General features: G+C 60.2%; 1 protein-coding gene and 1 pseudogene across 1 annotated transcript; both read right to left on the reverse strand.

Moving 5' to 3' along the window:
• Positions 1-9,938, reverse strand: LOC137149970 (guanylate-binding protein 1-like; annotated as a pseudogene).
• Positions 9,939-14,796: 4,858 nt separating this feature from the next.
• Positions 14,797-27,283, reverse strand: LOC137149971 (guanylate-binding protein 1-like). The gene is made up of 10 exons (XM_067543624.1): positions 27,182-27,283; positions 24,806-24,987; positions 23,491-23,618; positions 22,606-22,715; positions 22,295-22,488; positions 20,810-21,052; positions 18,786-19,060; positions 17,407-17,623; positions 17,120-17,218; positions 14,797-15,962 (listed from the first exon to the last, which is right to left on the reverse strand). The coding sequence occupies exons 2-10, from the start codon at positions 24,978-24,980 to the stop codon at positions 15,532-15,534; spliced, it is 1,872 nt and encodes a 623-aa protein (XP_067399725.1). The 5' UTR covers positions 24,981-24,987; positions 27,182-27,283; the 3' UTR covers positions 14,797-15,531.
• Positions 27,284-27,610: the final 327 nt, after the last annotated feature.

A 27,610-nucleotide genomic window follows, 5' to 3' on the forward strand; every position in this document is an offset into this window, starting at 1 on the left:
ACATTGTAGCAGGGCCTAAGGGTGAGGCTGGCTTAGGCCACCCAGGGTTTCTTCCACCCTGTGGCAAATCCTCATCCAGCCCTAACGACCGGCTTTTCTTCCCCTTTGCAGCAGCAGACTGGGGAGAAACCACCCAGCGCCCCCTGGTCCTAGGGTGGCGGTGCTGGCGCCCGTAAACCCCAGGATGGCTCTTTTGCCTGGCCCATGATATCCCACAAGTGCCAGGGGTGCAAAGCAGTGAGACAGCTAATAGCTTAATGGAGCTGGACCCTACCAGCGGAGAATGGAAAGCAAGGGAGGGAAGCGCGAAGCTGTGTGGAGCCCTGGCCGATGCCCTAGATTACATCCACCGTCTGGTGAGGGATGGAAGCATGGGGGAGGGGAGCTCTCAGCGTTGCAGTGGGAACGACCCAACACTTTGCTGGAAGTTACTAAGGTGCTCCCTGGAGGAGTGTCCTGCAGCCGGGGGTTCCGCAGGTGAACGGGGTGTTGTGGTAGAGAGGCTAGTAGGTGGCCAGGCCCCCCATCAGAATGGGAGTAAGCTGCCCAGTGCAGAGGAGAACCACAATGGTGTCAAGATCTCCTTGATCTGCCGCTCCAGCTGCTGATCTTTTCCTCCATGCGCTGGGCCTCCTCCCGAAAACCTTCCTTCAGCAGGGCTGCCTGCTCCTGGGGGACAGTGAGAGCATGAGAAGGACCCCCCAACCCCCCCCACAGGACAGTCCCCCCCATGGGCAGGGAGGGGTCATGGCAACAGTGTGGGGCTGGAGTGTGAGAGATCCCTGCTGGAAGGGCTGAGCCCTGGTGTGTGCGCGCGTGCATGCCATTCCCCGCACTGCACCCACCAGCAATCCCGTCTCTGGATCTGCCCCATGGGCCTATCTAGCCTGGTATCCTGCCCCCTGCCTGCCATTTGCCAGCGCCCCGGTTGCCCTATGCCCGGGAGTCCCACCCCTGTGCAGGCTGAGGCGCCCTGGATTGGGCTGTGCCCACCCTGCGGGTTGCCCCCAAAGCTCCAAGCACCAACGGCCCCGCCGCTACCTTCAGTTTCTGATCCACCATCTTGCCCTGCTCCTCCAGCAGCTTCTTCCTGTCGCCCTCCAGCTGCCGCAGGTTCTCCTGGTAGCTGCGTTTCTGGCCCTTCAGCTTCTGCTGCAGCTTAGCCTCCTGCCGCAGGACCTGCTGCTCCCGCTCGGCTGCTTTGGCCTGGGCTCGCTGGGCTGGGACAGGGAGAGAGGTGTGGTCAGCTGCAGCCCAGGCATGGTCTCCCCCACCCCAGTGACATGACGTACCCCCCCCAGTGGGTACCTGCCATCTCCTTCTCCTTCTCTGTCAGGGTTTCGTCTGTCTGCAGGATGGACTGGCCCACGGCCTCCTTGGACTGGAGGAACTCCTGCAGAACTGCGTTGGCCTGGGGATGGACAGGGAGAGCCACAGGGTCAGAGGAGTTTGCCCCGGGGATCCGGGTTGAGATTCTGGACTGGCTCAGGCGGGTGGGGGCTGGGACATGGGGACTCTCCCCTCTAGGGGGCGCCAGCTCCCATCCAGCCCCAGAATCAGCCTTTGGTTCCCACTCGACACCCTCAGCGCCTGTTCCAGATGAGCGGGGGCTGTACCCGGCTTTTAAAGGACAAACAGCCCCACCCACGGGCACTGACCGTTCCCCCTCCAGCACAGCAGTCGAGGGCTGGACGGGCCATGGGAACAAGGTCCCTGGGACACGCTGGCAGCGGGGAGGGCTATGGGGGTGGGCTGGGCTCACACTCTGATCTGCCCCTGCTCTGGGGAGGATCCAGGAACTGCCCGGCTGAGGAAGCTGTTCTCTGGTTATCAGCAGCACTTCCTGGGATGCAGACTGGGGGTCACAGACACACAAAGGCGGGCTCCAGCCCTCTGCTACCTTGATCCCCTTCCTTGGCACCTGCCGGTATCTCTGCACCATCTGCCGCTGGTCTTCCAGGAAGCGCCGGTAGCCCCCGGGCACCACGTAGAGCCCCTGCTTGATCCGATCATCCAGCTCACCCGACAGCTCCTTCACAGCGGCCGTGCAGCGCTCTGTGGAGGCGAGCTCGTTGCGCCGGCACAGGTCCTGCTTCTGCTCCTCCAGCTGGTGCTGCCAGGATGGGCACAGAGAGGCCAGGCGTGAGGCAGCGTGGGGGGTGCACAGCGGCAAGGGTGCGAGCCACGAGGGGGCCCCAATGGGGCAGAGGCGTGAGCTGATGCGCCTGGGCCTGGGCTGGAAATTGGGCGGGGTCCCCTTGGCCTGGCATCTTGGCTCTCCAGCTAAACAGGGGCTGGAGCACGGAGAACCTCAGGGAACAGGGTCAGGGGAGCCCAAGTCCGGCCCACCCCACAGAGGGGCAGCTGTCCCATAACCCTTGGGGCCAGTGCGAGGGGCTGTACCATGAGCTCTCCTTGGAAGCGGCCATCATCGTCCTTCAAGGCGCGCGCCATGAACACCCGCAGCGCCTCCCACTCGCACTGGGCGTGCAACTCCAGCAGCTTGTTCGCGGTTTTCGTGGGCAGCACCGCCCGCTGCCCCAGCTGCTCCTCGTACACAGCCACGGCCTCCCGCACCGCCGCCGAGTTCTCCCTCTGCGCCAGGGCCAGCACCGCAGTCTCCACGCAGGGCACCGCCCCGCTGCGGATGGTGTCCACGTAGGTCACCGCCAGGTTCCCCAGCACTGCCGGAGGGACGGGGTCAGTGGAAGGTTCCCCAGCACTGCCGGAGGGGTAGGGTCCCCATCAGGGAGCCCAGCCCCCCCACACCCTGCAGAAGCCTGGCTGCTCCCTGCCCCATCCTGCACCCCGTGACCTGCCCTCCCCTGCAACACAGACGCTGAGCCTGGGACGTGCCCCACATCACCCCCAGATACACCCCAGTGCCCCATCCCAGATGGAAAAGCACCCCGGTCTCCCCCGAGCCTCGTCTCTCCTTGGGACACACCTGGTTTCACCCCCAGCCATTGGGTCCTCCTCTGCCTTTCTCTACAGCCCAACGGCCCTCTGGGAGCTGGGCATCCTCCCCAGGGAGATGTGCCCCCTCCCCCCCCCGCCATCCAGGCCTCTCCCTAGGGACCTGCTAACCAGACCTGCTCTGTCGGGCTCCCCCCCTCCCGCCACGGGTCATTTCCGTGCTTCTGTGCTGCCCTTGATGATTCTCCAGCGTCCCTTCGAACCGCACTCCCCAGGGCTGGGCACAGGCACCAGAATTGGCGCCGCCAGTGCCGCACACCAGGGAAACCCTCCCAGCTCAGTTCATCCTGCCCAGCCTCTGACATGAGCCCTGTTGGTCCCAGCGTGGCACAGGGAGCCGCTGACTCCCCGGTCCGAGGGCTACGGACACTCACTGGCCCCGGTCACCACATGGCCACCCGGGATGGTCTTGGGCTGCGACGTCTCCAAGATGTGCTGGCAGAACCCGGCCACCTGCTCCAGGAACTCGGGCTCCAGCTCGGCCTCCCGAACATCCTCCAGCCGGGCCAGGTCCCTCCGGCCGGCCGGCTGGACAAAGATGAAGCATTTCCGGGTCGGGAAGAACTGGCGGATGCACTTGCGGGGCAGGTTGTACAGCTGGGCTTCCTTGGTGCTGCCTGAGGAGGAGACGAGCTGGGCAGCAGCCCTGCACCGAGATGCAGCTGCTTCTGGGGGGCAACGTGGTGGCTGCTGGACACATTCCCCTTGTGGGAGGAGGCCTCGCTATCCATGGGGATGAAGGGGGACCATCCCAGCTGGAATTTGGCTGGGACAGCAAATGCCCCAACTCCCAGGGACCAGTAACACCTGTGAGGTGTTGACGGCTTGGGTTTCTGTCTCAAGCAAACACCACCCCCGTAGCACTGCCCTGAAGTCAGCACCGCTCCCCTACCTGGCTTTAGTTTCAGGGCGTTCTCCAGGTACTCGTCCTCGCTGATCTCCCGCCCGTCCAGCTCCAGCTGCAGCGTGAAATCCCGCACGGCCCACACGAAGGCTGGGAAGAAGCGCACAAACGCATCCGAATCCTGCCGGCCGCCCCCGCCCGCCACCGTCACCTTGATGTGCTCTGTCAGCTCAGTCACGTAGCTGGGGCCAGATAAGGAATTGGAGACACAGCGCCCCTCACAGGGGGGGTCCTGCTCCCTCAGGGCCCCCCCAAACCCACCTGCAATGGGGGCTCATTAGGAACTGGGACGAAGGAGAGGATATTCCATCACCACCCCAGAAGCAGGAATTGAACCCACGATCCCCAGGGTTCAGAGAAGCTGCCTGCAGCACTGGAGCTGAAAGAGCAACTCCGCAGCTCAGGGCAGCAGTGGGTTGTTACCCCCCCCTTACACGGAGCGGCTGCTAGAAGGTGCCGTGGTGCACACACTGCGCTGTGGGTCACGACTTCGCTGGGGGTGAAGCGTTTGGATGGAACTGCAGGACCCTTCCCCAGGGAAATCGCCGCCCCCTCCCAGCCACCTGGCAAGGATACTGCAGCTGGTCCATGGCCTGCTGGTCTATGGTCCCTTTGCTGTTATAGACCAAGGTGCTGCTGAGCAGCACGGCCAGCGCGAAGATCCACGTGTCGTTCTTCGTGTCGCCCTGGAACGACACCCACCGTCACCGTCCCCAGCGCGTCCCAGCCACAGATCTCACAGCCCCTCGGGGCAAGGCGGGATCATCAGCCCATTGGCACAGAGGGGGAAACTGAGGCACAGGGCACAGACTGGCCCAGCTCTCTGGAAGCCTAGCCCATGGCTTTCTCTGCCAGACCACAGTGAATTCCCGTTCTTCGAGCCGGTAGAGTCGCTATTTGAGGTTGGCGTATTTCCCCCCACGCACCCCAGGAAATCCCCAGCTCCTGGAGGCACATGAAGGGGAGGGGCTCCCATTGCTCGCCTGTTACTGAAGTAAGTTTCTGACCCGTGTGGTGGCATTAAAGCTTTGGGAAGGTGACACCCCCACCTCCCTCCCGCCCCAAGGGTGCAGCCGCAGCAGCCTGCAGAGCAGGGCAGGGGGTTCAGCTGCTCTCATGCATCTTTGGGTCCCTGGTGGCTGGCGATGCCGGCTCCTCTCTCCGCCTACAGCAAGGCGATGCTGACACGCAGCCAAGCCTGCGGGATCCTTCTCAACGGATCCATCGTATCTGCAGTGTCCGAGCCCTCGCCAGGTTGAATGTATTTATCTTCACACTCCCTGTAGCAGGCAGGGCAGGGCGTTGGCCCCACTGCCAACATCTTGGTAAATTTGGACCAAGTAAAGAAAGAAAAAAAAAAGCTGGAAATTCAAAATGAAATATTCAGAAGTTCTCCACTTTTTTTGCATGCCCCATACTCAGGACACGTTTCCCATTTTCAGTCCCTGGCACTTTTTCCCCATTTTGACATTTCATCACAGTTCAGGACAGGAAAGTTTTTCTTTATCGCAACAGTTCTCTCAAGCCACTTGCAGCCTCGCACCTGGGCCTTCCTTCCCAGCCCCACACGGCATCCCCAGCACCCCAGCACCGGTACTGCGCCAATCAAAGGGCATCGGCTCTACCTCAGACAGCACCTCCTTCCCCAACAAGGGGCTCCTTTGCTAGGAGTCTGGCCCTTAGCAGAGGGAGCTCCTTAAATACCTATCCCCTTTCCCAGCATGCCTTGCCCTGAACTACAATTCCCAGCAGCCCCTGGGAACTACAAGTCCCAACAGCCTCCGCGTGCGAAGGGGCTTTCCAACCTGCTCTGCAAATTGACTGATTCTCATACACTGTTCCCCTCCAACTCACCTTCTCCACGTCGCCCAGCCCCTCGGTGTCCAGCAGCACCAGGGTGTGGCCGGCCCGGCGGGGGTGGGGCACGCACCACATCCAGATGCCCTTGGTGTGAGACTGCACCGTGGAGCCCAATGAGAATCCTGGAGGAGAGACGGGCGGAGCTGGGACAGATGCAGAGTGACAGAACCCAGGAGTCCTGGCTCCCAGCCCCACTGCTCTAACCACTAGACTTCACTCCGCTCCCAGTGCCAGGGACTGAGAACCCAGGTGTCCTGGTGTCCCATCTTTCTCACCCGATCTCTTGCCGGCCAGTTTGTTCATGAGGTAGGACTTGCCGGTGCGGTACAGCCCAGCGACAGCCACCACCACCACGGGCTGGTGCATCTCCGCCAGCACCTGCAGCGCCTCCTGCTGCACCCGCAGCTCCCCGGCCGGGCTGTTCTCGATCAGGCAGATGGGAGCCGGCATGGGGATCTCCATCGCACTAGGCAGGCGGCCTACGGACAAAGAGTGGGGAGGGTCAGCCCAGGCGAGATGCAGGGGGGCAATGAGATACAGGGCCAGCCCCCCCCACCCACACAAGAACCTTCCACCCGTCTTGGGTGCAGTGTATGGCCCCAAGTGTCGCCCGCTGCAGTTCACCCCAGGTGCAGACAAGCCCTGACAATCCTGCGCATCGCTGCAGATCTCCAGTCAGTGCCTCTTTAATCGTACCTGGCGGGGCTGCTGCTGGAGAGGGAGGATTTTCCAGTGGTCAGAGCGCAAGCCTGGGACCCAGGGTCAAATCCTTGCTCCACCACAGACTCCCTGGGCAAATCACTCGGGCCAGATTCGTAAAGGTGTTTAGGCATCGCTGCACTCAGCATTGCAAAGCCTAACCATCCCCCATCTCAGCCGCTCTGTGCCTCAGTTTCCCCGTCTGTACAATGGGGATAAAAGCGCCACCCTGCCCCCCCCCTGCCCCCCCAACGGGAGGAGGGTCCAATACATGAGGCTGTGATGATGGTGCCCATTGAAGGAGCATAGACAGGGCAGCCAGAGGCCACGGGGATGGACTCCTTGGGGACTCTTGCCTCAGTTCCACCCTGTCTCCAAGCTCTGTCCGGCTGCCCTGGAGCCACGGGCTGAGCTGAGGTTGACCGTTTTCATTCAGTGGCCGGAAAATGCAGGGATAAAATGGTTTTGACTCCACCCAAAGGGGCAGGTGTCCGGTGTTCTCGCCAAACCAAACACTCCAAATATCAGTTCATTTGGGGGCTGAAGGAAACATTTTTTTCATTTTATTTTTGGGTGAGTTTTTTACCTCCCCCCCCCCCTTTTTTTAATTTAAAAGATGAATCTCGTCACACTTGGGAACTTCAATTCCCAACGACCGTTCAACCCCAAACTGATTTCCCCGCCAGGACATTTCTAGGTGGGTTTTTACCCTTTCTGTGCCTCTGTTTTAAAAACAACCCAGCTCCATTTGGACCCAAAACGCCACCGTTTCCCCTTCATTTTTTTGCCAGCTGGAAATCATCGGCGATCCCAGCCTGCATTTTTTTTCACCATCCATCCAGAACTGGGCCCAGCTCCAGCCTGGGTTCTGCTCGCGGCAGCCGGATGGAGGCAGCACTCCCCCCAGGGCTGCCGTACATGGACAGCACAGATCGGGCACCCGCGGGTGCTGAGCGGAGCCGTTTGAAGAGGGCAGCGCCCCAGGAGAGGGCACAGCGCCCGAGGCTTTGGGAACGAGGTGAGTTTCTTTGCAGACGCAGCCCCCAGCGGCTGAGAAAGTAACTCCCCAAAGATCCAAACATAACAAAAGTGGTGACGAAGGACGGACCTAGGCTGCTGGAAGCACCAAAAATGTCAGGGGAAAAAACAAAACCATTTGCTGTTATGGGGAACTGGCTGTGCTGCAGGAGCAAACTGAAAGTGAAAGACAGACTGAGAAGGGGGAAGAAGCAGATTGGACACAGATTGCTAAGAAGCAGGAAAGCAGAGCTAGTGAAAGGAAATCACTGGTGATTGTGTGTGAAGGATCCCCAACATACATGAGTAAAAGACTCTAAAAGGAGGGAGAAAGAAAAAGGCAGCAATGGCGACACTTACTGGGCCCGGGGGCATTTTGATGAAATCGTGGAGCGATGGAACTCAGATAATGAACATTTTCTGGAAAACAGATTGCAAGATGAAAAGAAGGTGGCCACATTCTTAAGTGTCATGGGAGCTAAAACTTTTAGTCTATTATGCAGCTTAGTGCACCCTGAAAAGCCAGGCACAAACTCTTACAGTGCAAATCCTAGAGGCACATTTTTCTCCAAAACCACTGCTCATTGCAGAGAGATTTAGGTTCCACCAAAGGAATCAAGAAGAAAGTGAAACAATTGCCCAATGTGTAGCAGTTCTGAAGAAGCTTGCTGAGCACTGTGAATTTAGTGATGTGTTAAACGACACCCTGTGTGATAGGTTAGTTTGTGGTCTGCACAATGAAGCAACACAGAAGCGCCTAGTGACAGAGGCCCAGCTGACCTTGCAGAAGGCCATTGAAGTTGCAGTTTCTATGGAACTGGCAGCAAAGAAAGCCCAACAAGTAAATGCATCCGCCAGAGTGCATAAGGTGCCACAAGAACCTACCCACAAGACAGTGGGGAGCCAGGAATGTTACCGCTGTGGAAAGCCGGGTCACCGTGCATCAGAATGTTGGTGTAAAGACCTAGTGTGTTGGCAAGGTGGCAAAAAGGGAGACATTGAGCGTGCCTGCTAACTAAAGAAAGAAGACTCAAACAGAACAGGCAAACAGGAGAAAAAGAAGCCTGCTGTCTGGCGGACCAAAAAGGAAAATCTGCACGCTGTAGAGCAGGCTCAGGATGATCAAAGTGACACCCAGTCAGAAGAAGTGCCAACTCCATGTCTTGTCCATGGCAGTTGGCTCACATGAATACAGGGTGAAACGCTGTTGGAAGGTAAACCTGTACGCATGGAACTGGACACCGGCGCAGCAGTTTCATGGTCTCAGAGATTGTGTAAAAGGAGAAGCTAAAGCATCTCCTGCTTAAGCTGACAAAAACAGTTCTGAAGATGTACACTGGAGAAGCTGTACCCATGCTGGGCACTACTGATGTCAGAGTGGAGCTCAATGGACAGACGGCTCAATTGCCACTGTTTGTGGTGGAAGGCAATTACCAGCCTTCACTGGAAGGTCATGGCTTAGGAAGATCCAGCTGAATTGAGCAGAAGTCCACATGATGGCTGAAGGAGGAACAGGGCTGACAGCTGTATTCAAGAACCATGCTGCTGTTTTTGGAGAGGACCTGGGAAGCATGAAAGGAATCAAAATGTCTGAAAGCCAGAATGTGCCATACGCCATCAGGGCAAAAGGCGGAGTGCGTTTCCCAGCCCTGAAGAGGAGCTCTGAGCAGTGGAAGCGCCAAAGCTGGTCTCTCTCCCCACCAGAAGTTGGTCCAATAAAAAATATTTCCTCCCCCACCTTGTCTCTCTAATATCCTGGGCCTGACCCAGCCACAGCAACAGCGCAGAGTTTTCTTATAGAAAGTGGAAACAGAAAATAAAAGATCAGTTTTACTGGGAATTGGCTGCAAATTCCTCCCTGGCCACGCCCTCTCCTCTGGGAATGGTAATAATCAGCTGTCAGCTGGACAGGCTCTTCCCATGGGGATGATCTCTGGCAAGGCTCCGTGTCACACCACGCAGGCAGAGACGCCAGATGAACCACGGACCCGCTGGCTGGCAGCTTGCAGAGAAACACGACTTCGGTGCTGGGAATCCAGGACCATCCACCAGAGCCAGCACCAGAGAGAGACGAAGCAGGCTGCTCCCGCCCAACTCCCCCCTCCTGCTCCAGGCGGCTCTGACCAGCCCCGCCCCACTCAGGGGCCCTGCAGGTACCCCACAACGGGGTAGGAGCCGGGCACAGCCCCGTCTCCCGCCACCCCAGCGCCAAGGCAAGGGGCTCCCAGAGAAGCGCTGCGTGGCCCACAGAGCAGAGCCCCCGTAGCTCTGTCCCGCTGGGAAGTCCCCTCCCCCCACGACCCGGCGGAGCGGGGCGGTCCCGGGGAGCCCAGGCGGGGGAGGGGCCCGGGCGGTTCAGGGGGCGGGCGGGGGTCCCGGGGGGATGGGCGGGGGTCCGTGCGGGGGGTCCCCGCTCCTCACCGCGCGGCCGGGCTGCAGACGTTGGCTCCTTCCCCCACACACGCTCGTGCGACCCACGAAACTTCCCGCCACAGACGCTCCGCGCGGCTCAGCCAATCGCGGTTCACGCCCCGCGAGAGCGGCCGCCGACCAATCGCCAGCGAGCGTTAGGGGGCGGGGCCCTGCGGGGCGGAAGTCAGGAGGCGGGGAAACCAGCGGGGGCGGAAACGCGGACTCGTCATCCGCTGCGGGGCGGAAGCGCGGCTTGCTCGGGGCTGCGGGGCGGAAGCGTGACGTCATACTGGCTCGGCGTGACATCACAGCCTCTAAAGGTGATATGTCGCGTTTAATCGCAGTCTAGTTGTGACATCACGTCTCATTGTGACGTCACAGCACTTGATCGCCGGATCGTGACGTCACAGCGACACATTGTGATGTCACCTCGTCTCACCACAGTCTCGCTGTGACGTCACAGCGCAGCGTCACCGGGACACCTTTGCTCTCTCGGCACAGCTCCTGGCCAGGAACCCGCCCAGCCCCCGGGACCCGCCTGTGCTGGGAGCTGCGGCCCCTTCCCCAGCCCCGCCCCCAGCCAGTCCCACCCCTCGCCCAGGCCCCCAGCCCCACCCCCACCCCCTCCCTCCCTGCGGTGACCGGGCTCCATCGCACACACGCTCGCACTCGGCACAAAGGGAGGACGCTGCCGCGGCCGGTTACGGGTGTTTATTGCCCAGCAGCGGGGCCATTCGCCGCCTGCCACCGCTCCGCCAATCATTGCTCTGGCAGCTGAAGGCAGCTCCCCGCCCTGCTCGCTTTGGGGTCTGGGGCTGGTTCCCGACTCTCGCAGCAGGAGATGTCACCCGACGGCCTTGAACCCATGGCTGGAGCTCGGCGTTAGCCAAGAGGCTCAGCATCTCCCAGGATCGGGCCCATGTTTAGCAGACGATGACACCAGACACACACAGGCAGGAGGAGACAATCCAGTCCCTGGCTGCGGAATTACAGACGGGGCAGAGCCAGGCACCAGCTATTTGGGGGCGGGAGGCTGCATTTCCCTAGCGTCACCCCTCGCTGTACAGACAGGACAGGGATCTTGCTGGGGCGATTGGCCTCTGGGGCGCTAAGCTGGGGTCCAGGCCGCCAGCCTGTCACGCTAGCGGGGGACAAGGAGCAGTGGTGGGCCTGGGCCCTTCTTATCTTCTGCTGCTCCAGCCCTGGGGATGAACTTTAGCGCTGGGGCAGCAGCAGCCTCTCAGCCTGGGCCAGCACAGGACGTAGCGGAGGAAGACGGACCTGAGCGCCAGCCCGAAGTCCTTCTTCCTCATGGCGTAGACCAGCGGGTTGGCCAGGGAGTTGAGATGGGACAGCAGCACGGCCAGGCGGTCCAGCGCCGCGTAGCTCTGGCAGCTGGGGCAGAGCAGCCGGCAGCAGTAAATGACGTGCAGCGGAATCCAGCAGACGCAGAAGATGCCGACCAGGAGGAGCAGGCTGCGAGCCATCTGCAGCTCCCCTCGCTTGGCCACCTGGCGCGTGCGGGAGAGGAGGTGTCCACGCACCACCCAGAAGAGGTCGGCGTAGATGCCCCCAGGGCGGCCAGGGGCAGCAGCGTGCAGGCGAGGAAGACGAAGTAGATCAGGTATTCGGGGGTGAAGGTGGAGGTGAAGGAGCAGTGCCCCAGGTGGCCGTCGTGGACCTGGCTGTAGTGGGGCTCCTCACGCGTGCCCGGGTACACCTTGGAGAGGAAGCCGCCGTAGGGCTGGTCGCGGGCGATGAGGACCACGGCGGCTCGCTCGGCGGGGAAGCTGGCGGCCAGGGTCTGGTTGACCTCTATGTACTGCCCGAGGCGGTTCCAGCCCATCATGGGGGAGAGGCCGATCAGCAGCGAGAGCAGCCAGCACAGGCCCACGGCGGCCAGCATCCGGCCTTTCCTCACGCGCACGGCGTAGCTGCGAGGAGAGAGCCGGCTATGAGCCAGCAACAACCCCGCAGGCCTGGAGCCCCCCGTGGACAGAGCCATCTCCACAGACACCCTGCGGTGCCCTGCTGCCCGGCAGCCTTGGCAAAGGCCCTCCCACCGGGGACGCTTAGGTGGCCGTCGGTCTGCGATGCCCTGGCACGTGTCAGAGCCTGTTTGCCAACTGCCCCGAGTCCGGCCAGGAGCGGTTCAGCCTCCAACCCAGGTGGTCTGGGGCCCAGACTGGCTTGCCAGGCCCCGGAGCCAGCCGGCTGGAGTGAAGACCCCAGCTGAGGTGTCCCACTACTTCCCCCGTTGGGGTGCCCCCATGCACACATCTGGGATGCCCCGTATCCCCGCAGCCGGGGTTACCCGCCCACACGCGCACTCAGGGTGCCCAGCTACTCCCCCCTCCACCCCCGCAAGGGGCCGTCTCTCTTGCCTGCTGGGCAGCCGGATTTTCAGGTGGGCGTTGAGGGCGATGAGCAGCAGCAGGAGGATGGAGAACTGGGTGGTGACCAGCGGGAAGCAGGCCAGGAAGAGGCAGGTGTAGAAGCAGACGGTGAGCTCCATGCTGAGCACCATGGAGAAGGGGATGGCCAGGGCGCCCACGCCCAGGTCGGCCAGCGCCAGGCAGGCCACCAGGCAGTTGGTGACGCTCCGCAGTTCCCGGTGCAGGCAGACCGTGGCGCACACCAGCAGGTTGGTGCCCACGATGGCCACGGCCAGGAGCCCCTCCAGAAAGACGAAGCCGAGGTAGAGATCCATCCCCCAGCCCCGCCGCGAACGCTGCGTCCCCGCTTCGTCTCTCCAGCCGGTCCCTGCCTGGGAGATAAGCGGCTGCCGGCTGCGTTTGCTGAGCAATCTCTGAGCAAACAGATCTCGGCTGGCGCAGAGCGAGCTCGGGCGCCGCATGGATCGATCCGGCTCACGGCAGTGGCAGGTGCCACCTGGAGGCGGGAGAATGTCGGGGCCAGCAGGTACCAGCCAGTTTGGGGAGCGAGCGTGGGCGAGGGCAGACGTAAGTGCTGCTCACGTGCGAAGGAGCGTGGGGGTGGGGCATAGGGGGATGGCAGTGCTGGGGGGCAGCGATGCTAGGGGGAAGGGGCACAGCTGGGAGGGGAAGGTTCAGATAAACCCTTGATCTCAAATCCTGGCACTTAAGCAATTAGCGCCCATGGCAGATGCAGGGCTGGAGATGCTCAGGTGGGAGCTGCCTGGGGCAGGGCCTGGCTCTGACTTCTGTGTGTGTACAGCACCTGGCACGCTGGTGCCCTGGGCACTCCCGTAAAACACCTAGTAAATAGCAATCATAATGTATAGAGCATGGCGCGCTGCGGTCCTGGGCACTACCGTAAAACACCGAATAAATAGCAATTGGAATGTATAGCCCCTGGCACGCTGGAGTCTGGGCCAGGACTGCCTTTGGAGAAAAAGGATATGGGCTACTGGGCCCTGCCAGAGGACAGGGGTCTGGTGGCCCCCCAGCGAGCTCTGCTTAGAGCCAGCGCTGCTCGGAGAGCTGCAGACAGGGAGAGCTGCTAGTGCGGGTGGCAGATCAGATGGCAGAGGTAGGTGCTGACAGCCGGAGTGTGACGATCCACCTGTCCTTCCCCGCCCTGCTCTGCTACAACATCCATCCCAGTCACCCTTCACGAGAGGCAGGGACCTTCCCCTCACTGGGACCCAGCAGATGTTTCTCCCAGAGCCAGGGACACGCAGTGCTTTGCTGTTTGGACTAACAGGCCCTGCAAAGTGGCCAGCCCTGGCGTCCTGGCGCCTGTGATACGGACCTTCTGGCTAGAAAGAGGCCGCGCCTGCCTCCATCTATGGAGAGACAAGGCCAGGAGCTAATCCCGTTTATTGGACCAACTTCTGCTGGAGAAAGGGCCGAGTTGCCAAGTGCCACAGAGCCCTTCCGCCGCTTGCCGAATTTATCTACCGAGCGGCACAAATGGAGCTTTTATGGCCCTCTTAGCCAAGGGAGGGGGAAGGTGTTAAGCTTTAATCCGCTGTCACTCGTGGATCACCTTGTGTCTATCCTGAGCAGCGGGGACGAGGCGGGAGCCCCCCATGGCCATGAGGAAGAGTCACTGAACTGCAGCAGGTACAAAGAGGCAGAACTGAGGCGCCCTCTTCTCTATCCCTGCTAGAGGCCAGTGCCAGCGTCTTCCCGGCCGTGCAGGGGTTTTCATTCCCTCGCCGAGTCCCGAAGCTTGCTGGAGGCAACAGGAAAGGAAGGAGTCACTGGGAGGAAAAGTAAGTGGCCGTATGTTCCCTCAACCTCCATGTTGCCGATTTATCTGCAGCAAACGTGCCCAGCTCATGCCAACAGGAAGCACCGACGGGCAAAAATGCAGCAGCCAATGCACGCAGCCAGCCACTCACGCCAGCGCCCAGCGCGCCAAGGGGAGAGCGTGGTCGGGTGTGCAGTGCAATGAGCCAACCCTCACTACGTCGCTCTGGGTACGTTTTTCAGGACAGGACCGGCCTGGTGTGTGGGCTGGACCCAGCGCTTTGGGAGAAGTAAAGAGCGTGTACCTCCGAGGATCTAAGTTAACCCTGACACCCTAGGAAACATTTCCCGAAGCACCGGTACCAGGGCAGCTGACCCCTTGGATTAAATTGGGCCCATCTCTCCGTCCCAGGCTGCTCGCGTCCTGGTTTGGTGCGTGGAGGAGGGCTGGGCTGCCCTGAGAGGTGACCCAAAGTCCAGAGGAATTCCATTCGCACCCAGAAGTGACAGACAACCTCTCAGTAGCACACACACAATTGCATTTTTAATACAATGGACCCCAGAGGCATCACACAGCATGCAGACAGATTTTCCTCGACTCCCAGCAGGCTGGCAGGATATTCTCAGACCTCTCACAGGTTGAAGGCTGGGGAACGGGAGGGGCGCAGCCGGCTGATGTCTCGGGGCAAAGGCTAGCACCTGACCTGAGAATGATGCAGGGCAGAGAAGGACCCGAGCTGGAGGGACGAGGGTGAGGCGTGGCGAGCGCTGCCAGAGCTGCACGGCGGCTGTGGAGCATGGTGAAGGATGCGTGGCAGACGGAATGCACCGGGGGGATTAGGGGTGGGAGACGCTGCTCATCAATGAACCCCGCAAGGGCTGCCCTGTATTGGGAAGCTTGTGCACAGTTCCTGGGGGAGAGGGAAAAGGAGGCCGGGGGACACTTGACGCCATCCCAGTGCACAAAGGGGAGCCTGAGAGGTGGCTGCCCTGACAGAGCCTGAATCCCATTTCCCAAAGTGCCAGAGATCAACATTTCCAACAGGCCAGATTGTCAGAGGATTGAGGTGCCTGAAGGGCCCTAGATTCCAGGCCAAAAGAAACTCATGCAATCTGACGCTCTCCATGGCTCGCTGATCTCCCCTCCTCTGCTTAGACCACGCAGGGTTTCTTCCACCCTGGGGCAAAGCCTGGGCCAGCCCTAATGCCTGGCTTTTCTTCCCCTTTGTGCCAGCAGGCTGGGGAGAAACCATCGTACAAAACCATTCAGTGGAGCCCTTGTCATCGGTGGCGGTGCTGGTGCCCGAAAACCCGGGGACGGCTCTTTTGCCTGGCCCCAGGGATCCCACAAATGCCGCAAGGACCAGGGAGACCAGGAAAGCAGTGAGAGAGCTCATAGCTTAACGGAGCTGGGCCCTGCTGGCAGAGTGCGGAAAGGAAGCGCGGGAAGCGCGAAGCCATGCAGAGCCCAGCCATTGCCCTTGATTACATCGGCCGGTTCTTCCACGGCCCCGGCTCACGGTGGTAGTCAGCAGCAGCATCAGCATCATCCTCGCTGACAAAAGCGTCATACACGACCCTGAAAAACTTGCCGTAGACGTTCGCCATATTGAGAAGCTCCTGCATCTTCTCAGCGCTCATTTCCTTCCGCAGTTCGGCGATCTCCTCTTCCATCATCTTGGCCTTTTCCTTAAAGCCCTGCTGGAGCATGGCCTCGTGCTCCGTCAGCTTGCACTCCAGAGCCCGCTCCGCCTCCTGCTGGGCGCTGGCCATCTCCTCGGCCAGCTTGGCCTCCAGCTGCCTCACGTTCTCCTGGTGGCTGCGCTCCTGGTCCTTCATCAGCTGCTCCGTCTGCAGCTGCTTCTCCTCCGCCACCTTCCGCTGCTGCTCCAGCATCTCGGCTCTCTGCTTCTCCTCTTTGGGGGAGGGAAAGAAAGGGGGAAATAGAGGCACCTGGAGCAGCTCACGGTTGCCACACAAACCCATGGCCCCTGACGCAGCTGGTGTCAGACCACAGTGCTTCTGGGCTTTTGGAAAAGTGGTTGACAAATGAAAACACAAGCCAATCTCCAATCCCCTCCCCCCCACCCTTACGTGCTACATCTTGGAGAAAAAGCATAGTGGGGCACAGCTGCCTAGCCCATCACGTCTGCGTACAATGGTGTTGTGCACGGTTTGCCCACTCACGTCTCTGGCAAGTGGCGGAGCTGACGCAGAGGGGAATATGCGGGACACCCCCGCAGCACCGGGGAGTGGATGGAGTTCCCTGGATGATGGAGCGGACTGTAATATTCAAAAGCCCTTAGTATTTGTCCTAACCTGCTTCCATGGAAAGCCCCGTTCCCTTCCCTGGGAGCAGAGGCAGGCCAGCGCTGAGCCATTTGGAAACTCCCGCCTTAAATACGTACAAAGAAACCGGAGGAGCAGGTGCATGAAAGCCAGTGGGCAAGATACTGGTCTCGGTTATCCCAGTGTAGACGAGAAATAATTCTTTTTGACTTCAGATGGAGTGACTCTGGTTTACACTGGTGTACCTGAGATGGGAATCTGGGTGCTCCCATTTGGAAGGTTTTCGGACTTTCCACACAGGGCATGTGTGCAGCCAACCCTGAGAAATGCTAGTGTGGCAAGGAGGGAAGGGGAGGCAGGAAAAGGCTGCGTGATGCATTGAGGACCGTGTTGGAATTGCAAGCTATCGCTATGAGAACAGGGGGTTCTCTGCTCCGGCTTGAAGGCTGGGGGGGCTCTGCAGCAAAGCACGGAGCAGCCAGACAGTGTGAAAAGAGGCAGCTTAAGTCAAGCTGGGGTGAATGGTACCTCGCTGCCTTAGGGAGCAGCCTGGTTTGTCTCTCTCTGGTTTGGGGTTCTTATGTCCTCTGAAATCCTCAGAACTAAAGTCGTGCTACGTTGCAACCTTCCAGCAAAAGGGCTGATGGTTTTCATCTGACTTCTCTGCATGTGTGTTGTGAACACAGCAGATCATGGAGGAGGACAGAGGAAAAGGAACGTTTTCTTGCATAAACGTTTCTTGTGCAATATTATCCCAGTATTATTATCTGATGTTGTGACTTACCGGCCAGGACCTTCTCCGCTTCAGTCATCTTTTTGTCAACGTTGAGCACCGTTTCTGCTTCTGTCCTCTTGCTGGCCAAGAACTGTTCCAGTACCGCCTCTGCCTGGGAAGAAGAGATCGCATAGCATGCAGCCCGGAATTGTCTGTGAGCCCCCATGAGTCTGCTACCAACCTTCCCACACCCCCAAGAGAATGTGACCCATGGGAGCATAGACTGAGGATTCAGAAACCCCCCAAGACACGTGTAGGAACAAAGGCAAGCGAAAGGGGGCGCTGGCGCCAGAGACTCGCCTTCACTCCTTTGTTGGGTGCCTTGCGGAAATCTTCCACCACTTGGCTCCGGTCTCTCAGGTAGACCTCGTACCCGCCAGGCTGAGAGTAAACCCCGTCGCTGAGCTTCCTCTGCATGGCGGCTGAGAGCTCCTCTAGGAGGGCGCAGCAGGAGTGCTTGGAAGCGGCTTCATTCTCGCCCAGCAACTTCCCATAACTTTCCTTGATCGCCGCCTACTCGATAAACGAGGGAGAAGTGGAAGGCAGCGTCGCACTCAGCTGACGGTGCAGACACACACCATGATCGCCGGAGTCTGAGCTCAGCCGGGCTTAGCTTTCTGGACTCAACACGCTGCTCAGGATATCATTTTTACAGCCCTGAAGGACCACCCGTCTCCGCCAGCAGCCCCGCTACCCCACTGTTTGCCTCCTCGCTGATCTCCCGTCCTACTGGCTGCAGCTGGGAAACCGCACATGTCCTGTATCCCCCTGCGCTCCCCCTGGTCCCTAGGCAGTGGCTCCCCCCTGACAACCTAGCTTCTTAGTCACTCCCAGGCCTTTGGATGCCTATAAACGATGTCGGCACGTTCTCCTTTATCCACCACTTTACTGACACCTCGAAGAATTTTAAACACTTCGGGAGACGCGACTTTCCCTTTTCAGGCTGCTTCAAGCTCCTCGTCACAACCAGAGCAGCGACTTGCAACCGAGAGCTTGGATTCTGGAGAAGGTTTCTGCAGCGTGGGGTGTCGCTACGCCGCGCGCCCCCTGCAGCTACGTCTAGCCCATGGGGACCGCACTGGCCTGGCTGCAGCCCCGCAGCCATGCTGGCGTGACCAGCAGGTGCGTCTCCACTGACGGAGGGGCTGTTCCCTTGGCGTAGGAAGCGAGCGACGGGGGCAGGTCAATGGACGCGGTCTTTCGTCGCCATGGCGCGGCCATGCCGGGGGTGAGGTCGGCACAGCCGCGTCACAGCCTGGACTGACTTGCCGACGCCAGTCCCGCAGTGGCTGTACGGCCGTGTCTACAGGACCGAGCCGATGCCAGGGTGGGCCCTGTAGTGTAGACACAACGTATGCCCACAGAAGGAGAGTTCCCACCGGTGTAGAGCAGCACCCCCAAAGCATAGCAGCATTGACAGCCACACTTCTATCGGCACAGCTGAGTGTACAGCGCTGGCCCCGATATTTCTCGGGGGGCCAGGTTCCACCCCAGATCGACACAGCTCTGCTGGTAATGGTGCCAGTCTGGCCCAGGCCGGGTTATTCGGATTCACCCTCAGAAGCTGAGGACAGGAGCTGTTACGGGTTAGCGGAGCTGTGCAAAAGGTCACCCTGGGAGCCCAGGCTCCGAGCCGGGGCGGGTGGGAAAGGAAGAGCCCCTGGCGTTCACGCACCATCAGCCGCCCCTGGAACGCCTGCTCCTCGTCCTTGAAGGAGCGCCGCATGAAGAGCGTCAGGGCGTCGCCCTCGCATCTCCCGTGTGCCTCCGAGAGCTCCCCCAGCTCCGCCGGCAGCCGCTGCGTCCTCATCCCGGCCGCGTAGAGAGCCAGCGCCTCCTTGACGGCCGCCTCGTTCTCGATGGCCGCCATGGCCGTCACCGCGTTGTCCGGGCAGAGCACCTGCCCGCTCCGGATGGTGCCCACGTAGCTCTGCACTAGGGCGCCGAACACTGGGGGAGGGAAGGAGAGAATTCAGGGCAGGCCTTGCTTCCAGACTGTGCCGGGAGCGCCCTGCTGGGCCGCGCCCTGCGTTACGGGGTCACCCCTCAGCTGGCTGTGCCCCAGTGAGCTGCTGCTCTGCACCAGTTCTGCAGAGCGCTGTCACAGCCAGCCCAGGGCCCAGCTGGTGACCGAAAGGGACCTTCAAAGTGGACGTAAATCAGCTTGTGCAAGAAGATGAGCTGGGGGATCTTTCAGAAAGACACTGTCACCAAACAGCCCCAGGCCCAGCAAACATGTAAACACTGAAAAGATTTACCCCGGACCAAAGAACCAGCGATGCCAGGAAGCCCCTAACAACTGGGCCCAGCTCCTCAGAGAGATTTAGGCTCCTAACTCCCATTGATTTCCATGGGATTAGGCATCTCGGTACTTTTTAGGATCTGGGCTGTGGCTACGGCTATTGATTTGACATGAAATGCCCTCGGATACTGGAGGTGCTGAAGGGCAGGTTACTACGGGTGGGTGGGTGGATAGAGAGAAGTAAGGTTGCGTCTTTGCTAGACAGGAGACGCTGCCCCGCGGCTCAGATCACCCACGGCACCCGGAGGGGTTCTCGTCATCCACCTCCCCTCGGTGGGCGGAAGAATCCTTCCTAGCGCTGTCTACACGGGGAATTAGTTCAGCTTGACTATGTCACTCAGGAGTGTGGCTTTTTCACCCCCGTGAGCTACAGAGCTGGGGCGACCCAGTTTTCAAGCGTAGCCCCACGCTGATGAGAACAGCCTTGCAGCTGCTGCTTTAAAGAGACGAGGCCAGGGCGGAAGTCTCTTTACTTGGACCAACTTCTGCTGCTGAGAGACACAGGCTTGGTCCAGTAAAAGCTATTCTCTCCCCTGCCTTGTCGCTCTGATCTCCTGGACTGACCCGGCTCCCGTTACACTGCATCCTGATCTGCTCTAAGGCAGCGAGTTTTAAAAGCTGTTTCTTTGTTGTCCTCGAAGAAGGGGTGGGGGGTCCTGCTGTTCTCACGGGACTTGGAAGCCACGGAAACCTCGGCGGCCCCGTCGCTTGTGTTGCTGCAGTTGTTGAAGAGCCAAGCACAGCTTCAGCGGGCAGCCCAGGGGTGGGAGACGGTTGGATGCCAGCGCATTTTTTGCTGCAAGGCGCAGCTGCTTCAGTGGACACCTGCCTGCTTCCTGCTCCCTTCAGGGGACTGTTCTGAATTATATGTATTGCAGTAGTACCCCGGGACCCTACGGCGCTAGGCGCTGTCCGTTATTGTCACTGTATTACGGAGGCACCAGGACCAAGATCCCGCTGGGTTGGGCACTGTAGAAACACAGACTCCAGTCCTTGCCCCAAAGCATTTACAATCTGGTTAGGGCTCATCTACACCACACACCCTTTGCTGGTGCAGGCCCCTGGCCAGCAAAACCTGGCAGTGCAGCCTAAAACAAGCGCCAGCCATCAGACTGAAAGCACAGCGTCAGCCAGCGTCCCAGGCAGCGGTCTTAGCCCTCTGCCTACTTCACCCTGCCCACCCTGACGGCAAAGGCCAGCCTGAGGCGGCCCTGAAGGAGCATCGCGAGGCGGCTTCGGGAGGTTTACAGGAGCTCCCGCCGAGCGTGGGGGCAGCCGGGAGAAAGCACCAAGGGGCGGGTTTGAAAAGGCAGCGAGCGAGCGCTGGGCACCGGCAGCTGCTATTGCAGAGCTGTTGGAAGGCAAGCAGAGATCTCCAAGCCCCTTAGCTGGCGTACATTGGCCGCTGACGGGCTGCCCTCCGGGGATGGTCTTGACCTGCGCCTCCTGGAAGACGTACTCGCAGAACCTCCTGGTTTGTGAGAGGAACTTGGGGTGCAGGGCGCTGTCCGGCAGTGCGGCGAGCTGGCTCATTTGCTCGCCCGGCACGGGCGGCACGAAGACGAAGCACTTGCGGGTGGGGAAGTAGTTGCGAAGGCAGTCGCGGGTCGTGTTGTACTCCGCCACTTCCTTCCCGTGACCTGCAGGTTCGCAAACAGACCCAGCAGCGCCAGATGTGAGGAGGCCCTGGACCCGACAGCCAGTCCCCACCCAGCCCTGACAAAACAACTGCAGCGTCTCCATGGGGACTGCAGCCCCAGGTTCCCCCCGACTGAAGTAAGAGCCGAATCCAGCATTCACAGTGGGGCTTCGGGTCAGGGGCAGCCTGCGACTGCAAAGTGAGTGTCTGAAACACGGAGCAGCCTTTCGCCTTTCTCTGCCCAATGGGCCTCGCAAACCCCCCTCCTGCCCACGAAGGAGGAAGTGTCGTTAGGGGACTTGTCCTAGACCCCAGGAATCCCATTTCTCTTCCCGGGCCTCAGCCAGAAGAAAGACCAGGCGTCTCCTGTATCTCAGATCTTTGTGCCCAGAGGGGGCAGGTGCCATAAGCCAGCAAACTGGAACAACCCAACTCTGCTGGCTTCCGAATTTGGCTGCGTCTCCGGAAGCCGCATTCACACAGCTCTCGTTTCTGTGCTGCCCCTCTGACCTCGGGGAGGTGGGTAACCTACATCGCTGAAACCCCCCGTCATGCCCGTAGTGTAGACATGGCCTCAATCAGCTACAGAGTCTGAGTTAATGGACCTGGTCTCTTGGGTCAAGCAGAAGAGGCTCAGAATTTTGGATTCAGGAGCTAAGGAGTTAATTTTCTGGATCGTCTTACCCTGGGCAACCTGTGGAACTCACTGCCAGAGGATGTCATGAAGGCCAAAAGTATAACGTGGTTCCAAAAGGAACTAGCTAAGTTAATGGAGGACAGGTCCATCCATGGCTATTAATCAAGGTGGCCAGGAATGCAACCCATGCCCCGGGTATCCCTAAACTTTCAACTGCCAGACACTGGGACTGGAGGGCAGGGGATGGATCACACGATAATTGCCCTGTTCTGTTCATTCCCTCTGAAACACCTGGCACCGGTCACTGTCAGAGACAAGACACTGGGCTAGAGGGACCACTGGGCTGCCCCAGCTCGGCCATTCTTTTGTACAGATGCAAAAAACACTGAAGAAAATCAGCCTTAAAAGAGCAGAGGTTCCATGAAGTCTCCTAGGGACAGTGCTGCGGCCGCCGGCGGGTCACCGCAAGGACTAAGGCCCTATGGGGCTGGGCTGCAGGAGAAAACTCAAAGATAGCTAGATGCCCAGAAGGGACGAACACAAATGTCGAGGCCGTTGCCTGAGTGGGGAAGAGGCTGGGGGCAACCGTGGACGTATCTTTCGTACCCTTTTTCCTTGCGAGAGCGCTCTCTAAATACTCATCCTCCGTCGCCCCCTCGCCCTTCATCTTCAGCTCCAGCGTGAAGTCCCGCACCGCCCAGACAAAGCCGGGGAAGAAGCGACAGTACCGAGAGTCGTCCTCAAAGTCATCCCCGTCCTGGCCTTTTGTCTGGATGCGCTTGCTGATCTCGGACACAAAACTGGCTCCTGGGGTTCAGGAACCTAAACGGCGCCGTAACAGGGACACAGCACAGAGCAGGACCACGCTGCCCCACGGGAGCCCTTTCCCCCAGAAACCAGCCCCACCGAAAGGATACTGCAGCTGGTTCATGGCGTACTGGTCGATGGTCCCTTTGCTGTTGTAGACCAGGGTGCTGCTGAGCAGCACGGCCAGCGCGAAGATCCACGCGTCGTTCTTGGTGCTGCCCTGGAATGTGAAGGAGAAAGCTCCTGCCATGAAACGTACTCCTGGGTTTGATTTTGGGGCCCTGTCATCCAGAGATGCTGGAGAGACAAGTCCCCATTCAGCCCTGCAGCGACGCCACGACAAGGGGGAGCCGGGCCAGGAGCCGTGTGTGTTTACCTGGTTTTGCACCCTAAATCCCAGGATTTCTGGCGTTGCCGCTGCACCCCCTGCTGCTGCCTGACCAGCCCCCTCTGGAGCTGAGCCCAGAGTCCTGCAGCTCCACCTCCTCTGCTTTCAGTTACGGAGCCACCGTCCCTCCTTCGGGAGCCGTGGGAAACCCCGACACATTCAGCCTTTCCCCTGGCACCCAGCAAGGCAGTGCAAAAACCGGCCAGGCGGCGACTCCATCTCCCGCTGCAGCCGCTCCCACCCCGGGTCACTCTGGAGACTCTGAATTATTCTTGTCTGCGAAGGTGGCGTGCGCGTCTGCCAGGGATCGGTGGGTAGGGCCTGGCCCCGGTGCCCCAGGGTGGCGCTGGGAGGCCTGTGCTGCAGGGAGCGGGGTGGGGGCTGCTACTCACTTTCCCCTTGGGGCAGTTCTTTCCCTGCGGGGGTGCCAGGCAGAGCCGCCCTTTGGGTCAGGTCTGTGGCTTGGGGGTGTTTTGCTCAGCTCCCCAGGGTAACGGGGGACTGTGACGTGCCGCCTTTCACCAGAGGGGGGCGCTGGCTCCCTGCAGACAGAGGCAGCCCCAGCCTCAGACCATGCCAGCAAACGGGCAGTTCCTGCCAGCCTCACCTTCTCCACGTCGCCCAGCCCCTCTGTGTCCAGCAGCACCAGGGTGTGGCCGGCCCGGCGGGGGTGGGGCACGCACCACATCCAGATGCCCTTGGTGTGAGACTCCACCGTGGAGCCCAGCGAGAAGCCTGGGGAGAGAGAAATGCTTGGCTATTGGGCAGTCATTGTCCCGCTCTCTTCGGCACTGGACCCGTTCTGGGCCCGGCCCTCGAGGAAGGATGTGGTCAGACTGGAGGGTGCAGAGGAGCCGCGGGGGAGGCCGGGCCCAGGAGGAAAGGCTGCGAGAACTGGGCTGCGGGGGCCGGAGAACCGGCAGAGGCTGTTCGGAGGAGGACGCGGATCAGTTGCTCTCCAGGCCGCCCAAGAGGGCCCCGGTTCGGCTGCAGCCTGGGAAAGGGAGGCTCCACGTTAGGAAAAGCTCTGGAGCGCCAAGACTCGTCCAGGGCTGGGGCAGGCGCCCGGGCGGGTCGTGGGATCGTGTCCCTGGAGGGCTGGTGATAAATTGCATAGTCAGTGGCCGGCCCACGCTTGGTTTCTGTGAGGACAGACAGTCCAGAGAGCGAGTGATGGACGGAGGGACAGGCCGGGGGAGGGGACCGAGCGCGACTTCGGGAAAGGAAGAGAAGGCGCGAAAGCGGCTGGGCCAGTGGGCGCTGTCCCTCCCCCGCTGCACCTCACTGGTCTCCTGGGGCCGCCCCAGGTCCGCCAGCCCCACGTGCAAATCCCTGGGGCCGTCAGGCTGATTGCTACGCCCCACGCCTGAAACAAGGTACAGGAGAAAGGCTCAGGCCCGGCCGAGCCCCAGGAAGCCTCTCACGCGGCTTTAGGACGTTCACCGTGCGCAGAGGGCGAGCGCCCCAAGTCACACCCTGACAGTCTGTCTGTCCCTGCCCGGGTGCAGGTCCAGGCCCGCGTACACCATTCGAAAGCAGGGTTTGCGGGGGGCTCGGGAATCCGCAGCGTGTGGGGCCAGGGGTCAAGGAAAGGCCAGGACGATGTGGGCTCTCGAACTCCTGTGATATGCGGCTGTTACGTACTGTTAATATGACAGATAGCTCGATGGGGTGGAGGGACAGACAGATGCCCACTAGCCAGCATACATTGCTCACGGGTTGGACAAACCCCTGTCAAGGCTACTCTAGGTTGCCTGGCCCTGCCTCCGTGCCGGGAGCTGCACGTGGCGACCAGATGGGGGCTGGAAGTGGCTCGATAACAGACTCACAAGCGCAGCTGCACACAGGGTGGATTTCACGGCTGGGCCGGGGCAGGGGGTGAAGAGATCCTGGCCGGGGTCAGGAAGCAGAAGGTCTCTCACCTGTTCTCTTGCCGGCCAGCCAGTTGAGGAGGTAGGACTTGCCGGTGCGGTACAGCCCGACGACGGCCACCACCACCACGGGCTGGGCCACGCCGCGCAGGATCTCCAGCGCCTCCTCCACCACCTCCAGCTCCCCGTTTTCTGCGTTGGCGACGAGGCACACGGGCTGCTCCATTGTTCACCTGCGGCACAGCAGATGCAGAGCTGGAGGTGTGGGGAAAGTGGGGGGAGGGCGGCTCCTGGTTTCCATCCTGCCCCTTCCCTGCACCCCAAAACCTTCGTTCTCAGGCCGCAGAGCCCAGCGTGAGAATCATCGTCCAACATGCGACCGTGCACCAGCAGAGCGCTTTGCGAACACCACCCAACCAGCACACGAGGGAGACGCTGCGTCGCCGTCCCACCCGTCGCTGTTACCAAAGAGAACCCAAGGTCCTGAGAGAGGAAGTGACTCACTGAAAGTTACATCTGAAACCAGGGGCACAGCAGGGATAGAACCCAGGAGTCCTGGCTCCCACCCACCTGCTCTAACCACTAGACCCCACTCCCCTCCTACAGCTGGGAAGAGAACCCAGGAGTCCTGACTCCCAGCCGTCTACCCCCTGCTCTAACCACTAGAATCCACTCCCCTCCCAGAGCTGAGGGGTAGAACCCAAGAGTCCTGGCTCCTACACCTCTGCTTTACCCACAAGACCATCCTACCTTCTTAGGAAATGTAGGTGGCAAGAGATAAACTTTCCAGCCAGCCCCCCCCCCCACACATCCCCCTCTGTCCACACTCTCCACCCCCCGCACACACATCCCGGGGATGTTTATTCCAAACACTTCTCTGCACTTCCCACTGCCTTCCGTTTCCACCCGCCAGCTCTGGCCCCGCTACGAGCGTGTTCGGTTCAGCAGCGCTCGGGGCGATTAGGGACGGACCGTCCGGGCTACGCAGCTGGCTCAGACTCACCCTCGGCCTGTCCACACAGAGCAGCCACTAATCAAATATTGGAGGGCGACTGAACCAGCCACAAGGCAAGAGATTCCCTCCCTGGGGCGAGAAATGGCCCGGTTGTTCCGCTTTGTTTCTGCCTCTCTCCTTCTCTCTGCTTGCACCTGGGTGGATGGCTGAGACTGAAAGTGAAATCGATTTCCTGCCGAGGCTGAGGCGGGGGGGGGAATAGCTTGTCTTGGACCCACTCCTGCTGGGAGAGAGACCAGCTTCCGCAGCCCTCGTCTTCGGGGCTGGGACACGTACCCGAGGGTCACAGCTAAGGGCAGGGTGACCAGAGATCCCGATTTTATAGGGACAGTCCCGATATTTGGGGCTTTGTCCTCGATAGATGCCTATTACCTCCCCCCCTCTCGTCCCCATTGTTCACACTTGCTCCCTGCTCAGCCGAGCTCAGGGTCAGATTCTGTCACGGGTATTTTTAGTTGAAGTCGGGGGCAGGTCGCAGGAAAGAAACAAAAATCGCCGGAAGCCGCAACTTGTCCCTGACTGTTACTGAAGATGCCCTGGGGGCGGGGGGCAGCCAGAGCTGTCGGCCGTGCAGCTGCTCCAGCGGGCTGGGCGCCGATCAGCTGTGCACGCCCGGGGGTGGCCCCGGTTCGGTGTTCGGTGCTGGCCCGGGGCTGACAGCTGCCGCAGCCCGGCTCCAGGAGTCCCGGAAAGTCCCGGGATCCGTGAGCAAATCGCATCCTGAGTCACAGCCCGAGGCCAGGTGGGACGGACAGTTCAGCACAGCGAGTTCACACGTGTGCAGGGACAGTGGCGGTGACGAGGGAGGCCTGTCCAGGCGGAAGGGGGAAAGGGCCGGGGAATCAGCTGGGGGGTTGTCAGTCGTTCACAGACTGCTGTAAGAAGCCATAAATCCGAGGCAAGGCAGGGGGGACAGGGGGGGTCACGTGCTCCCCGGATTCCTTGGTCACAGGGCGCGGCCAGGCCCCCCCAAAGGGCAGCTGAGGCAGAGGCAGGGGAAATAGCTGGAAAGCCCAGGGAGGGGCTGATACTTTCCCAGAGGTGAGGATTGCTGGGTGGGGTGCGATGCGACCTGCTCTGGGGTTGTGCCCCCCACTATCAGCAGGCACGGCTCATCTGTGCCATAAATCCAGCATCTCTGTTCAGGCCGGGTCTTTAGTGGCTAGTAAAGTGAGGAATCTAAGCTCCCTGGCTCGTCTTTCAGAAGCGCTGGGCAGGTTTCCTTTGAGGAGGGGCCTGAGAGGTCAGACACAGATCCTACAACAATCGGTGACCCACTAACAACCCTCACTCACCCCCCCCCCCGCCCTCCGGACTGCTTCCCTAGGACTGGACGGCCACTTCCCCTTCAATGGTCCCTTGAAATACGTGTGAACTCCTCATGCTAAATAATCTCTGCCCCCGGCTCTTACCTGTGACACGCTGAGTGCGTTTCCCAGCCCCGAAGGAGAGCTCTGTGCAGTGTAAGCGCCAAAGCTGGTCTCTCTCTGAACAGAAGTCGGTCCAATAAAAGATATTCCCTCCCCCACCTTGTCTGATGTCCTGGGACTGACCCGGCCACAGCCACGCTGCAGTTTTCTTATAGGAAGTGAAAACAGGAAATAAAAGATCGATTTTACTGGGGGTTGGGAGCAACATACAGAGCAAATTCCAGCCCTGCCGCGCCCTCTCCTCTGGGAATTGTAATAACTCTATCACAGGACAGGCACTTACATCAGCAATGCTCTGTCCACACGACGTATCACGCCAGGTAGGCAAAGATGCTAGAGAAAACCATTCAACCCTAGCTGGAAGGTGGCAGCGTAACCTGACTTTACTGCTCAGAATCCAGGACACTCAGA

The sequence above is a fragment of the Emydura macquarii genome, unplaced genomic scaffold (assembly GCF_026122565.2).
Source record: "Emydura macquarii macquarii isolate MOO-44397 ecotype Brisbane River unplaced genomic scaffold, CSIRO-AGI_Emac_v2 contig_931, whole genome shotgun sequence".
NCBI lineage: Eukaryota > Metazoa > Chordata > Testudines > Chelidae > Emydura > Emydura macquarii.

Coding starts and splice junctions, on each gene's coding strand:
- LOC137149971 (XM_067543624.1), bottom strand. CDS start 24,980: ATGGAGCAGCCCGTGTGCCTCGTCGCCAACGCAGAAAACGGGGAGCTG. Junction 22,716..23,490: donor GGCTGGGCGACGTGGAGAAG/GTGAGGCTGGCA, acceptor TTCACATTCCAG/GGCAGCACCAAGAACGACGC. Junction 22,489..22,605: donor TACGCCATGAACCAGCTGCA/GTATCCTTTCGG, acceptor CCCAGGAGCCAG/TTTTGTGTCCGAGATCAGCA.